Source organism: Tinamus guttatus, unplaced genomic scaffold, assembly GCF_059628265.1.
Source record: "Tinamus guttatus ecotype Peru unplaced genomic scaffold, ASM5962826v1 Tinamus_guttatus_pri_ptg000006l, whole genome shotgun sequence".
Lineage (NCBI taxonomy): Eukaryota > Metazoa > Chordata > Aves > Tinamiformes > Tinamidae > Tinamus > Tinamus guttatus.
The window spans coordinates 2,093,249-2,108,976 of NW_028288540.1; the positions used below are offsets into that span (position 1 = coordinate 2,093,249).

Genomic DNA, 15,728 nt, shown 5'->3' on the forward strand with positions numbered 1-15,728 from the left:
CACGGCTTATTCTGAATAGCAAATAATAGAAGTGAAGTGGACAGTGTCTAGTGTTGAAAAGTCAGACAGTCTTGTCAAGGACGCTCTGAGTACAAGACTGTTTGGGCCCCTGCATATGATGTGCTTCTTTTAAAGGAAGGTTACTGAGGCTATGCTGTAACCAGGGAAGAAATGTGGGAAAAGTTCATGGCAATGACAGCTGTGAAAAGCACAATTACAGAAGGTAAAGTTACCTTCTGTGTCTTTGTGAATACAAGATAATGTTAGGAAGATTCACAGGTGAAACTATTAGAAGTCAAATAACAGAAGAGGCAGGATGCTCTCTGTTCCTTTGTGAGTCACTGTTTTAGGAAGCCTTCCTTTTGCTCTCTCCTACAGTTCAGAGCGTTCTGATACAGCATCAAAGACCAAACACAAAACACTTGACTTCTCGAGGGAATCCTCCCCCTAGGGCGAGCATTTTCCTTGAACATTTCTGCTCTGTAAAATGGAGCATGTGACTGAGTGGTTGAGTCACGGAGAAGTCTGGTCTTATATAAAAGATGTTGATCTGCAGCATGCAGTGAAACCAGTGAGCAACTATCAGCTTTGAAGAAACAGAAAGCAGGAAACAGAAACACTCTGACAATCACAGCGCCAAGGCAAACCTGCCATTAACACCTTTTATCTGTGGAAATTATGAAGGGGTTCACAACTCCTACCTTAGAAATCACTTAGAGGGCTAGGACTGTGCTTGAAAGAAATCCAAAAAGTTACAAAGAATATCAAGAAAGAAATATACTTTCTAACACGCATTTTTGATTCAATAGAAATTCAATAAACTTAGAAATAAGAGTGGTGGCAAACTCAGAGAGGTTAAGAATTGAAGAGATGAAGATGGGCTTCACAGTAAGGTTGTGCAAAAAGAATTTGCCTTTTCTCCTCACCAGAACTAAAAACTAAAATAAAAAGATATTTCTGCATATATATATTTCCATTAATTTAACTTTACTTAAGACCGTGACAGCTTCCCAGGATGCTAGGTGTCTAGAAGAGTCTTTCACAGAGGGTACAGGGTACTTTCCAGTTTAGATGTTAGTGAAATGAGCTTGCTTTTGGCATTCAGTCAACACATCCTGATACATCATAAATTAAAAGCTGCAAGCTACGTCCTGTGATCACTAGGTGCTGCTCACAAAGTTCAAGGTGCTGCGATCTTAACTGGGATGACAGAACCTCCCTGGAGGGAGGCTGCCCTGCCTGGCTCAGGAGCCAGGGATAAGCAGCTATTCCAGCACAGATCAACTCAGAGAGTCCAGGGGCTGTGAACAGATCCCGGGATAATGTCCTTCATCTCCTCACATCAAACAGTTCCCAGGCTCACTGCACCTGGGCTGATTTAACAGGTCTTTTCTGGTCCTAACAGAACTAGTTTTTCCAGCCTGCTGATAGAAGAGTTCTGAAAAAGTAATAACAACAAAAAACCCCCAATGAACACTAAAAGTTAGTATCCCCATTTTTAACTTCTTGCATTTAAAAAACACTTTTTTTGATTCATATATATAGTATAGTTCTTGACTCATATATGTCATGCAGTCCATACTGTCCTTGAGTTTGACTATTGTTGCGGTGAGGACTGAAGCCTCTGAAGAAGGTTGTCAGTTGTGGGAATGACACAGAGAATTCTCCTGGTTGTGCTTTACTGGGGGAAATTCATCTGCTGGGCCTGGTGACCCACCAAAGCGGGGGTAAGCTCAGCTTTCCCTGCAAAACAAGTATTTTGGGTGTTGTGGGCAAGGCAGCCCCATGAGAACAGCCATACTGCAGATCAAGGGCAAGGGTCCGTCTTGGAGAAGGTGGGGACAGCGAGCAGAAAAAAAAGGCCTGTTGTTTTTGCCATGATGGAAGTTCAGGTTTATGAAACTGAGGACAAGCTTAGAACCTCTCTTTGTTTGGATCTGAGGAAAAAGCAAGTATACTAGAAGTGAGCAGTCTTAGGGGAGGGTGCAAGAACGGGGCTTTTGCCATCACGGTGAGTAAAAAGAGCTGCCTCTCTGCCATTTTTTTTTTTTTTTTTAATGAAGCAGTGAGAACTTGTGTCACACTGTCCTTAAATGGTCTGGAACATAGGCGCTTTTTTTTTTTTTTTCCCTAAGTGTACTTTTACATTGATCCAATCTGATTTGTGCCCTCTTACAGACACTTCATTTCATTCTCTAGCTGCCTTCTGAGAAAACTGGGTAGCAAATATACACCCTTAATAAGCAAGAAAGGTGCGAAGCCTCTGTTTCACTTAAGCTGATACTTGGGTACCTTTTTAGGCTATTAGTGAATAATGATTGTTACATCATTAAACAAGTAAACAAAGCAAAGCCAAACAAACAGACGGGTTATTGTAGGAATAGTATTAGAACAGAAGAGGGAAATAGATTAAGCTGAAAAGGAATTACTACCGGTGCTTTGGAGAGGCCTCTTATTTAATTTCGTTAATGACAGGACAAAAGCAAGCATGAACTAATTAAATTTGAATATATATTTGAAACTGGTGCAAATTTGGCAGCAACATCAAACAATGAATCAGAATTTTACGTTGGAACAGTTTAGTACCATGAGGTCTGCAGAAACAGAAATAGTACTAAATAAGTGTTAAATCATGTATTAGAGAACTAAGTTATTTTGCTGAAAGCAAGGCCCCCTTCTTGTAAAAAAAAAAAATGACACAGGAAAAAGAGTTGGTAGTAGCTTCTATTTACTAGAGTCGCAAACAATAAAATAGTAACAGAGCTGCTACTGTGATCCTTTGTGATAAAGTGTCCACTAGTAACAGGAGGGAAATTTCAAGTGTTTAAATTTCCTCAGTCTGAACACATACAATTTCTGCATTGTTTTTCTGGAATCACGAAGTGGAACAGAACAGATGCTTCTGTTTCCAGAAGAGACTAAGGACGTGCCTCTGCCAAACAACATAACCCGGTGCAAAAATCCCAGATTGTTGAGCAAATTGAAGCCCAAATCGCAGAGCCCTTTGAAGCTCAGGCAGGACTTGTGCCTGTTTGCTATGGGCTTGCAGATGTCACTAGACAGAAAAGGGAGGAAGGCAGATGCAGAGAAGACTCTCCCCTTCCCCGGTGCAGGGTTTCTGGGCAGTTATCCCCAGTGAAGCCACCCCGGTGTGAGGGCAGGACCCTGCGCAGCTTGGAGGGCCCCGTCCCAGCTCCTCCCTCCGCAGGAAGCGCCAGCGCAGGCCGGTCCTTCAGCGCTGGGCACTGCTGGGCTCCCCAGCACCCTGCCCCGAGCCAGGAGACCTCAGAGCGATTGCTAGAAACAGCCATCAGTTTAAACACAGGAGTACGTGGCCAAGGTGAGGCACGTTTCTTCTATTCCTTGCAAGTATGAAAGGTGTGGAGCGAAGTTTGCATGGTCAGACCCATCATCAAAGACATATTTTTGCCAAAGAACAACCTTGGGAGCCTTTTTTGGCTTTTCCTTAGCTCAGACTTTGAAGCTGTGATAGGTGGAATACTACTGGATTTTATTTCTTAGACAAGAGAGCAAATGAATATTGTCTTCAGAAAATGGAAGTGCCTACACAAAAAGCTTAAGCAAAGATGCTTTGGGAAAAGAGCATCCCACATGGTCCGGGAAAAATTAAACAAAAAATAAAAAAGGAGTTAAAAGAAAGACTTTCACCGCACTGCAGATAGCACTGAATAAAGAAATAGCTTCAAACTATCAGTCCTGGGCATGTATACAAAAAGAAAGGGGCTAAGAGGTATTGCTGCTGAGAGGCACAGCTGTGACTAGAAAATTCAGCAACTACAAATCAAGATTGTTCAAAGGAATCTCTTCAAATAGCCTTCTTCATATTTCAAACAATTGCATTATCAAGGCCAAGTTCAATTTCTTGCAAAGGCTGAACGCATCTCCAAGGAGCTGCTTTAAAAGTATAGGGAGTTTTCAGAGGTGCAGCTTATATGCTGCAGACAGCTGAGTAAACTGTTCTGAAGGCTTAAAATGAAAACAGAAACAAACACATACCTTTTCCCTCAACTTTTGAATTAAAAAGAACACCCTCTGATTTACAGGTTTCCAGAAGATATAGTATGTGCCTTAGACTGGATTATCTTGAAAACAGAAGAAAAACGCATGAATTTAATACATTGGCAAGACTTAAATAGTTTTGCAATAAGCACAGAGAATAAAACCTAAAATTTATACTGTTGTAGGCCTGCCACAAAGGCCTAAGGAGAGAGCACTGACTGACCTGGCCTCAAGAAATCCCAAGAACGTCGGTACTTCTGTTGCAGAAAGCCAACAAATTTCATCATGTCACAGCAGCTACTAGAGACCCGGACTAAAACTGAAGCTGAGTTTTACCAGCTTCACTGCGAGCACAGAACTATTTCCACTCTAGAGAATCACTCAAGCGCCTGCCAATAGGAGGTCAGTAGTTTATTCCTAGCAATATCTTCTCCCAGTTTCTTCAGAAGAAATCTGCATTTTTGTCAGGTTAAGTAACCTTGATATCTTTCAGGCTCTGGGACATTGGGTCTGACACAAATGTTCCGTAACAAGTGACCACTGAAAGAGCAGTGTAATGCACTGAAGAAGAACAAGACAATAATAAATTCTCTTCCATTTAATATGAACAAATATAAAGAATGAGAAGCAAAGGAAGTGATTTACATATTCATTAACTAATTTGTATAATTAGAAGATCTAAAAGGTCATTACTGGAACACCTGCCTGTTAACAGATGTAGAAGAGCGAAGGCCAAAGAACACAGTCTTTATAAAGATGTTGAGAGATAAACATTTGGCAGAACCACGGCTACCTGCTGTGGCAGCAGTATTTTCTTGGCTCACATCACCATTGTGGATAATGCAAGTCTTCTGGAATTCACTTACCCATCTACATTGCAACAGCAAAATTGCTAAGCCTGACAATTGTTTATAAAGGTTATGATTGTTTTTAAAAACAGGCATTCCAACTAAATAAGCTTTTATCCAGATAGGGAAGCTGGGAAGCTTTACGCTAAATTCATATTTAGCCTTAGCACAAAGGCAGTTGATTCCACTTGTGCAGAGATACTAGAGAAACAGACAAAAATACGGCATTATGAGCTCAGACATTTAATTTATAAAGGCCTTAGTTAAGGCAAAATTATTTGCAATCAACATTCTGTTCCTCATCTTAGGAAAGCATCTAGTTGCATTAACAAAGTCAAATAAAGGCCTATATGTCTGCACCATTGGTCTTAATTTACAAAAATAGCAAAATACAAAACATTTAACATTTCTGTCCTTATCTAATATATATTTAATACCTAGGGCACTTCCACTCCAGTATACTTATAATAAAATCACATTTAATACAGTTTGGGAGGAAGCCCAGGAGCTAATCTGGTCCAACCCCCAGCCCAGGCAGGGCTATCATCAAAATTAGATCAGGGTAGTGGTCAGGGCCTTGCTTAGGCAAGTTCAGGTTCTGCACAGCTCCAAGGAGGGATGTTCCCCAGCCACCTGGTCCAATTTGGTCTCCAGTTTTGATTCAGTCTCCTCAGGAATAAATTTTTCTTTGTTGTCCGCCAGGAATGTGGAGAGCAGGTTCTTGCTGAAGAATCTCCCAGGAAGCAGCCCTCGGCCTATGCTGCTGTAAAGGATTACTGCACTCCAGGTGGAGCACGTTGCATGTGGCTTTGCTCGTTGAACTTCAGGGGATTTATCTGCAGCCTGTCAAGATCCCTCTGAATGGCAACGTAACCTCCCTTCAGCTTATCAGCCACTGCTGCCAACATGCCTGAGGCTGCACCCCAGTGCCCAGGTTTAGAATGATGATGATGATGAACAGCGTCAGCCATGGTACCTACCCTGAGGAAGGCCACCAGGACCACGAGGAGCAGCTGGAGCTCGCAGCAGCCTCGCTCTCCACGCCTGCCGTCCAGCCTCTTTTCCACCCATCCAGGCTCTCATTCTGCCGTTTAACAGCACAAAGACACTGTAGGAGCCTGTGTCAAAAGCCTTGCTAAGAACAAGAAAAATTGAATCCATTGCTCTCTCTGCCCACAAACAGAAGGCACTTAAGTTGATCAGGCAGAATGGTCCTTGCTGAACTCCTCATCACCGTGTATTTCTTCCTATGTCAGGAAATGTTTTCCAAAATCTCCAAGAACATGCTTTGTACTTGTAACCCCAGGGACTGAGGTTATGCACTTCCTCCTCTCAAAGTATTTGACAAAATATAATTATTATTTAATAAAAAACATATCCAGAGATAATGATTTTACTCAGTTCCAAATGTGAAAATACTATACAAAATATCCCCTCTAAAAATGTTTCGAAATCTTTACTATTACATTATTTCTATATACATTTTTATACATTTTGCTTACTTTAAATGTACAAGGTAAAAAATATGAATGTGAAGCGTTAATATTTTTACAAGATAATCTTTTGGTTTCGAAACCAATACATCTTCCTTCCTTTAATTTTCATGACAAAAGCTTCTGTATGGTCAAGGATTCAAAAGTTCATCCAGAAATTTCAGAGATGATTCGTACAGGGTTCTGAAACTGCACAAAACAATAAACAAGAAAATTAAACGTTTACTAAATCATTCTTTGAATAGGCAGCTCTCGGAATATAGCTACTCCCAGTTTCTTTGATAAATTATTCTGTATCAGCTTAAGGATTAAATACATTTCTAAAATATTACTTTTGAAATACCATTTTTCCTCCCTCAATTTTTTCATGTTTCTGCTGGCCATCTCTAGCTCTAGTGTCAACTACAACAATCTAGTCTCAATTACTATTTCATTTAAAGCACATTTGATTTTTTAATATTTAATCATATGCCTATTAATAGAACCACTTGTTTTCTTCACAGCATTTTTCCTTTTAAAAAGAACATTCCTTCACTTTTTCTTCTCTCTCATTCTCTGGTCTTCACAATTTTTCTCCTCATCTCTACTATTCTCTTGCCAGCTCCAAACTTTCTATCTTACCCTTATTTGTTAGTGCTTCATTCAGCTGCTTGAAAGCCCAGCCACATTGTGAGACTTTTTTTCTCCTCATCTCTACTATTCTCTTGCCAGCTCCAAACTTTCTATCTTACCCTTATTTGTTAGTGCTTCATTCAGCTGCTTGAAAGCCCAGCCACATTGTGAGACTTTTTCTCTCACTGCTTCCTAACCAGTGCCAAAGGGCAGCTCTGAAGTCTCTGTTCTGGAGCCCCATTTCACCTCCTTGCACTCCCTGAGCCACCCCCTTTCCCGGTCTTTGCAGCCTCCCTTCTCACACAGCTCAGAGCTGGTCTAGGACACCCCCAACAGACAAGACTGGTGACTTTGGGCTTCTGCCAAATCACCATTTCGGGGTTAACTGCTGCAGACTTTATTCTTCATTTGCAATCCATCTATATCCCATGCAGTATTTCTTCATATCTGTATTACTAAAGTGCTCTAAGGACGCCCCAAATAACCAAGGTTAGTCAGTCATGAGTTGCTGGGGCACTTGCTCATCAGGAGCCGATAGGATGAACTCCCCAAGACCTGAAATACAGCTCGGCATTTTATGAACAGAATATTAGGCACCAGCTCTCCTGGAACTGAGACTACCACGTTTGTGCCTCCTGACTCTTCTAATAGAAGGTCCTTCAAACCATGGCAGGACTCAGTTGGCCTAATACAGCTTGTTAAGTGCTGTGGGCCTAGTCACAGTGCTATTTTGTATAGTTTTTGTAACTGTTTAAGGCTACTTAAAATAATCAGTGTCCAAAGTTGCACCATGTACCAGCAGCACGCTGAACAACAGGCTCTCATTCAGAGCAGCTGTAAGCCTCTCAAACAGAAACGTAAGTCAGTTTAACTAGGTCCTTAACAGTTAACTTTTGGGTAGATGGCAGAAAGATCATGCACAAAGATACATTAAAAAAAGTTATTTAAAAGAATCGTTATTTACAGATGCAATGAGGTAAATAAAGGGTTTGGGAGGTCTGCTGAAGGTCAGGTCAGCTGATAATGCTGAAGTATCTGTAAGCACAACCATTAGCTAAATTTAAATTCTGCTGCCCATATATTGAAATGCTAATTAAACAATGTAAATGCAGAATATTAAGAAAAATGTATGACTGCATAGAATATTTGCTGCATGGAGCATGATGTATTTTTCCTTAGCCCCTAAAGCACTGCATTCAAGTCCTTTTTTTTTTTTTTCCCCCTTCTCCTAGAAATAATATTAGCATTTTATGAACTGAATTAATGGGCATGCCATTACTCTTGAGAAATTCTCTCACTATCCAATATGTTGTCCAGGATTTTAAAAGTGCACCAAACAGCACTTTTTAAAGAAGAGACCCACAGGGCTACCTTAAACTGCTAACTCAGCTGCAGAGGGAAGACTCCACTGTAAGGAAAAGTTTTGCTTCTGAATTAGTGCAAGAACTCCCTGTTTAAGGGCAACGCTTGAAGTACTCCACCAGACAGGAGTTTTACTCTGCTAGTATATAATAGATGATCTCCAGGTCTCAGCTTAAGATGGTAGCAAAAAATGTCAACTCTTGGGGGAAATTACAGAGCCTCATTATTTCTTTGTTTACAAAGGTATTAGATAAAGATAATTCTTCCAAGTGTTATTATGAGAGAGCATATTAGGAAGCAAAGAGTAATACTACTATTAAGTATGAACTAAGAAAAAAAGCTACTACCACCAGATTTTGCTAGTTTATAAGTAGGAAAAGACAATGATAAAATAGTTCTCAAGCAACAGAGCACATTTCAGGCTGTGCGTAATCACATTTAGTTATATATCAGCACTAAAAATGGCAAGTCAGAAAACACTAGTGGCCTGGGCCAAATTGCATCTCTCTGCGAAGCTACACACACCGCACAGATTAAGAGAAACCTAACTACCGAGGAACTTCTTATAACCTTTTTTGGCATTTTTTTTTATTGTTCTAGAGAGACATGGGGGGAAAAAAAGAACATTGCTGCAGATGTAAGAATAAGAAATGGTGAACCGATGACTTGCTTTGCTCTATAGATGCTTCTAACTGGATTTCAGAGTACTGCAATAACAGGATAAGTCATAAGATTCAAATTGAATGCAGAAAAAAATACTAAATATGTAAAGATTACAATCAGAACAGCTGACATACGGGGAGGAAATTTAATCCTGTGCTGGACTCAGTATCTCATGAGACTTTTTCCCCCACATTTTAAACCTCGCAGCCATCCAGAATGCTCTAATCAAATTGCTTAAGTCATTTGTTGCAGAGAGGGGCGAGGAGAGGTCAGTGTTCATTTCCTATAGCACATTTATTTACCTTTCAGTGCAGATAGATTCTTCTGTGGCAGCTTCCTTGCATGTTATCAGCCTCCTCCGAATGGCAGGTGCAACATCCTTGAGAAGCGAAGTTTTGTGCTTACCTATGTGAAAGGGCATTATGCTGAAAGCTTGGAAAATAATGATTTAGCAATAAAAACAAACCTGCATATTTTCATAGAACATCGTTTTATCAAAAGACATTCTTTAATAAGAGGCTATACATTAATTTAGATTTTCACTGCCCTAGGTTAAGGAAGCAGCTTATGCTTTCGAAATTCTGCAAATTCTGCAGGCCACAGTAAACAGATAAGCCTTACTAGCTTAATAAATGGTTTTATTTTTAAACTCTATACACAAAGATGAAGAGTTCAAAGCGTAGCAGCATCATTTAAAAGTAATAGGACTTTAAATCCTGAAGAAAAATGATAACTTAACAGCTAATGATGAAAATGGTCTCCTAAATTTTATATGAACTTGATTTTCAAAATGTAGTACACCAAAACAAACTTTTACTGTACAAAAATATTTTGACTGACCTTTAATTAAAATAACAATGCAGACAGTCGCTGAAAGACTAAAAATCCCTTTGATTTCTTCAGAAATAATGCACTCCATTAATTCATTTAAAAACGATCTATAAAAGAAAATAAAGCACAGATAGTTTGTAAAAGATTCTTTTTTCAAAACAGAACAGATCTTTATGATTACAACAACTGGTGACTGTGCTACTCTGCCACCACCAGCTTCAGAAGATACCACGTGGGACAAGGCAGGATTTATTGGGTGACAGTAAATTACTTGGCTTCCTCTGAACTACCAGGACCGTAGAGTTGGCAGAATGGTAAATTGCTTGGGAGCAGAATCAAAGTGTTTGTACACAGAAGAGGGAGCAGTAATCAGAAATGAAAAACTCACAGGATATTTTAGGAAAGTCAATTTGTGAAAAAACTACTGGTTCCATAGTTATACAGAAATTTATTAACTCAACTTGCATCAGTGTGTAGTTTAATACTATTTAGTTCCATTGAAGAACACTTTAAATTTATTAAATTGTAATGAGACTTATTACAGGATCTGCGCAGCCACATTGTTTTATGGCAAAAGATTAAAAATAAGAATATTTCAGAACAACTTGTTCTTTCCAAATACATATATGTGAGAGAAACATTTTGTTTCAGACACTGATAGTTTCCCACTGAAGGGCAGTGAAGGACACAGGAAGCCAGATAATGCCAAGTCCCTCAGGATTATGATGAGAAAGGGAGCAAAGATTCAATGCTACAGTTTGTCTAAATTTTAACTCAAAACAGACTGCAGAACCTGATGCAATATCAGGTTTTGCAGTTTAGAAGCTTCTATCAGAAACTTCAGAGTCAAGAACTCTGGCATTGCTATGGAGAACAGCAATAATGCCACTGATTTCTGAGATATTTATAAGATGTTGATCTAACTAGAATTTTTGATTTTGGCCTATTATTATAATTAAAAAAAAAAAATCCTTAAAGCAATTTCAGTCCTGAGGCAGCACTGGATCCAGGTATGTATTATAATATAATGATGATTATAATATAATGATGATAATGATGATCTTTGCATCAAAAAGGAAGATACAAGAGGTATGTTTCTTACAGTACTCATAGAAACAATCTGGCATAAACCAGCAGTTTTCTCCTTCAAGAATGCACAAGACTCTTCTTGACCACTACAAGAAGCTTCAGAGAATTCACTGACTTTCTGTTCAAAAGAGCAGCCCGAAGAAACACCTTGACAGGCAGAACATGCATGGAGAGCTGACCGACAGAAAAGCAGCATTCAGGTTAGGAGACCTACTGAAAGACACAGCTTCCGGAGCCTTGTCCTGCAGGAAGACCTCAAGAACTGAAGTCTGGCTGCATCGGCTAGAATTAGAAAACTATTTGGGAAAAAAGACCCACAAAATAATCTTGAGACAGCAGAGACAGGAATGATTTCTGCCTGCCAGACAAGTTAAGAAAAGGAGTTAGGCCAAGTCATGGACAACCTAGGGCTTTTAAGGCATTAACCCTTTGATCATTCAAAATTCTGGTAGAGGAATGATCATGCAAAGTAAAATGGGATACAAACACCTGTCACAATTTTAACATATATTCATAAGGGTACTAAATTTAGAGAAACCTAACAAACAGTTTAGGAAAAAAAGGCACTTAATCCTACTATGGATAAATGTCTGAGATATATTTTGAGTTTTGTGATTTGTATACAGCCATTAGTACAACTGTCACTCTATTACAGATATTCAGGTTAAAGAATTAATGCTATTTTTGGTAAATATTCTGTCATCTGAATGCCTCTATATTGAAAGGCCTTATGTGTATATGTATCTTATGACAGAAGCAATCCAAGAAGCGAGTTTAAAGAAATCAAGATGAACAATCTGGTAAATAATGAGCACTTTCAGATGAAGCTAAGAAACAAACCAGCAGTGCATCCATTCCCCCAAATGAAGATTTACAAGCAATATATCAAGAGAAAGGCACTAGTAGTCCCTGAAGTACCTGAAGGTGAATTTAGTAAACTACTGAGAGTATCTAGTTTATTCTTTAATTTAGAAATTAAGTTTTTCTTGACAACATAAGCCAGTCCATATTATTAACAATCTTGCAGAAATTAATGGAGAAGCACTTACCTGACAACATCAACTGACTTCATAATTATGACCATTAAGCTGTTGGAGAGGGGAGGGAATTCTGAAATAGTCCTTGGCATATTCACATTTCCTTCGCTGGAAGCCTGAAAACCCCCAAAGTCAACAACTCATGTAAATTAAGAAATATGTGGATACAGAAAGCATTAAATGAAATCTAAATTTCAGTAATTACACATGGTCACATGTATTTTCCTAATACGCTTAATCTAATTGTGCGGTGTCAAAACAAGCAAAACCAATTTAAGTTAGGAAGGCTAAAGCTAGAATAAATAGTATATATCTCAAAAGAAATATTCCCCACAGCTCTGGATGAAAATCTCATTTAATTAATTGTTGGTTGCAATAAATGAACGCACAGCCTCTTCAACAGAAATGAGTAGCCTTTCTGTCTGCAAGCTTACATACGCACACATAGTTTCTAAAAATACTTTAGATAACAGTGATTTCCTGATTCCCTGTGTTAGCTCTTTTTGGTAGTGAAGTCCTGACTTTGACAACTATTCAGCAAATATTGAGCTAGAAATGATGCTTAGATTCAATAACAACCTAAGGGCAAGGAAAAACCCAGCTCAGAGGAGTAACCCACTACAGGGTTTGCTAATGCAGACAAAGCTCTGTTGTCATTTTGGTTGCCCATGCAATGCAGAAGCTTTACAGCATCTCTGTGGTACTCTCCTTTCTGGCAACTGACTGCTGCTCTATTTCTGGCATATTTGCAGCCACAGTTAAGAGCGGACCCTCTGCTCCTACTTGTTAATTCTCAAAGCTTCCAATCTTATGAGCCATATTTGCTCCCAATAGTGCATGTATTAGGAAAAGGCATTTCAAATGTTACCCTCTTCCTTCAAGGATAGCAACGGTCCCTTGGACTGCTTGGGACTTGAAGCATATAGAATAACCTTTTCCTACATATTCTTCTTGATATTAGAGCTTCTTCTTCACTTTCCAAAGAAACTCTGCTCAGATGGTCAGAATTCCTCTAATACCACAGACAGAGAGACCAAAAAGACCAAAGCAGTATTAGAGATAAGTCTGTACTGAAGAAAATGCAGAAGCGATCAGTGCTAAGCAGGACACTGCTTGGGACTAGCATTACAAAAAGCTACTTCTAATAAAACCTTGCAAGACAGTCCCAAGAATACAGAGGACCCTCAAAAGGTCTTTCTGAGGCCAAGTATTCATTGCCCAGGATCTTAAAGTGCCCCAATGATGGGTGATGTAAGGGGAGGAAAAAAAAATGCCAAATCTTCCAACAAAAACCCGATAGTTGAACTTGCTTGAGTATATTTAAGATATTTCAGCAAAACGTTCTCTCTAAAGATGGTTTGAACACCAGGAGGCAAGATATGTATTTAATTAATACAAACCCTAACACCTATAGATGTTCAACATTGTGAAAATATTTTATAGCACTTACAAGAGTGCTTAATTTGATTTTTTTTTCTAGCTGTCATTTGGGTTAGAGAGTATAGCCACAAGGACAGTTCTGGTGTTCTTAGATTTACTCATGCAGCAATGTAAGAGATGCATTTTAATAAAAAATTATGGGATATAAAATTTCTTATTTGTTTCATGACAAAAAATTTATCTGCAGTAAAGAAATAATAAACCACATGACACTTGGTGAACATAGCTCCTGTATTTCCAATAACATATTTCTAAAATACTGTTAAAACACAAAGGTAACAAACAAAAAGAAAAGTTAGCATTAACGTTACCTTCTCCAGTGCATGATTTATCTCTGCTACTACTGCAGCTAGCAGGGTTGAGACTACACCCTTGTGAACTGCTGTGCAACTTGAATGCCAGCATTGGACTGTGTGTAGGAACTCCCAAAGAGGCATTTGAAGAGAGTGAATCAACTAAAACCAAAGAAAGACAGATCAGCAATTTGAGATTGTTGGAATGTAATTAAAATATTTCAGCAAGCTATTATTGGAGGAGGTACAAATCACACTTTGAAAGCTCTTGTTCTATTTTAGTCACTTACGGTATGAGGAGGAAATCAGTAGCACATGTCAACAGCCATAAGTTTGAGGAACACAAAGCGATTCCCTAAACCAATGTCTGAACCATAAAAAAGATATTTCTTCCTAAGTCCTGAAAGCAGACCCTAAGATTTTCCAAAATTATCCACCCATGTCACTACTATGTAGTGTCTGCTATAAAACACAAAAAGTTGACTTCTCTGTGAAGATGGGAGGGCTTGAAGAGCTCTGGAACCGAATCTATATATTAATGCTTAGGGAATTCTGGCTGAAAGAGAGGCACAAATCCTACTTCTCCAGACTGTAATGTATGTAATTGAAGTTTTTGCTCTGCATGGAGCATAGTTCATTTTAATTACAGATAAGGTGAATAATCTATGAGTGCTGAGGTTGTTCTGAATAGTGCATTGTTCTGCTTAACAGTTTTTCCATCACTGCTAGAACAACAATGCTTAAAAAAAGAATTCTGTTGGGAGTTGAGGAAACTCAGCATAACATTAGAAAAAGATAATTGAAAATATAATCAGCTGTCTACAGGAATAATAAATTCAAAGTTTCAATTCAAAGTGTCAAATTCAAAGTATAACATCAGTTCAATCTGAGTAAAAATGATGGATTCATCTACACATGGATAACAGTTTTAAGGATAGTATGATACCTGAAGCCCTTCTTCCTGCTGCTTCGTGAGCTTCCGTGCAACACATTCTAAAACTTTCTGGAAGACAGTCTGAACAGCACTGAGCACCTCTGCCCCTTCATCCGGCTCAATATTCTGGGCCAAAGAAGCTTCAATAATCTCTTTAAGAGCACACAACAGTACTGGAATACAAAAGCCACCTCTCTCTAGAGAAGATAAATGACACAATATTAAAATTTTAATAAGATATTCTTCAGCTACAAGAACAGCAGCCATTTACAAGTGTAGATGATATCACATCTAGCTTCTGAGGCTTGTAGCTGAAATTTTCATACAGTGTAATCAATATTCTAACAACTACTGTATACATGAAAAAATACAGTGGAGAACAGGGATTCAATTGGCGGATTTCTTCAGGAACAGAGCTTTAATTCTGTCTATACTGTAGGAAAAATTTCCAAATGTGAACCAAATTTAAATAACTCTAAAATGTTATCTTTTAAAATACACCTAAAAACCAAACAAACAAACAAAAAACACACCTCGAACTACAAGTAGCAATTGGCAGGTAAGAGCAAAGAAGAAACCCAGGTAATCAACAGTAGCATGGTTCTGGACTGATTCTCTGCTTGGTTTCAGATTTCTGAAAAAGCTGTCATAACTTTCAACCGTATTATAAAAGCAAACCGAAACTGTAAATGCCATTTTTTAAGAAACATAATCCAAAAGGGTAAAAAGGCAACAATTCTCATGATGTACAAGAAATCAGTTAAGTATATACAGGGATGTTGAGATTAGCACAAAAAAAATTACCTGACTGCATTACCAAGAGTGCCATATCTAAAAGGTGAGCTTGAAACTTGAGATTTCCGAGGCCAACCATTATAACATCTTTACAGACTGTCAGATAGGCCTAGAAGAGAGATGTAAAAATTTATTGAAAAAAAAGAATTTCATAAAATTGCCCTTCAGTCATAATAAATAAGAAAAAATAAAAAAATATGAAGTCAATGAAATAATTTAATTATCCTTTGTAATTATACCGGAGAAACATCCAGACATTTCATCTTCTGTTATTAATTTTCACGTCTATATTCCAGAAGTCTTAGCCCAAG

General features: G+C 38.5%; 1 protein-coding gene across 1 annotated transcript in view; it reads right to left on the reverse strand.

Moving 5' to 3' along the window:
- Positions 1–6,419: 6,419 nt before the first annotated feature.
- Positions 6,420–15,728, reverse strand: part of NCAPG2 (non-SMC condensin II complex subunit G2) — a 33,931-nt gene continuing 24,622 nt past the window's right edge. Inside the window, exons 21-27 of the mRNA XM_088521197.1 lie at positions 15,427–15,526; positions 14,635–14,819; positions 13,707–13,850; positions 11,968–12,071; positions 9,839–9,936; positions 9,301–9,403; positions 6,420–6,550 (exon numbers count right to left, since the gene is read on the reverse strand). Of these exons, the coding sequence (XP_088377323.1) occupies positions 6,493–6,550; positions 9,301–9,403; positions 9,839–9,936; positions 11,968–12,071; positions 13,707–13,850; positions 14,635–14,819; positions 15,427–15,526 (792 nt within the window). The 3' untranslated portion in view covers positions 6,420–6,492. The remainder of the gene's footprint in view (positions 6,551–9,300; positions 9,404–9,838; positions 9,937–11,967; positions 12,072–13,706; positions 13,851–14,634; positions 14,820–15,426; positions 15,527–15,728) is intronic.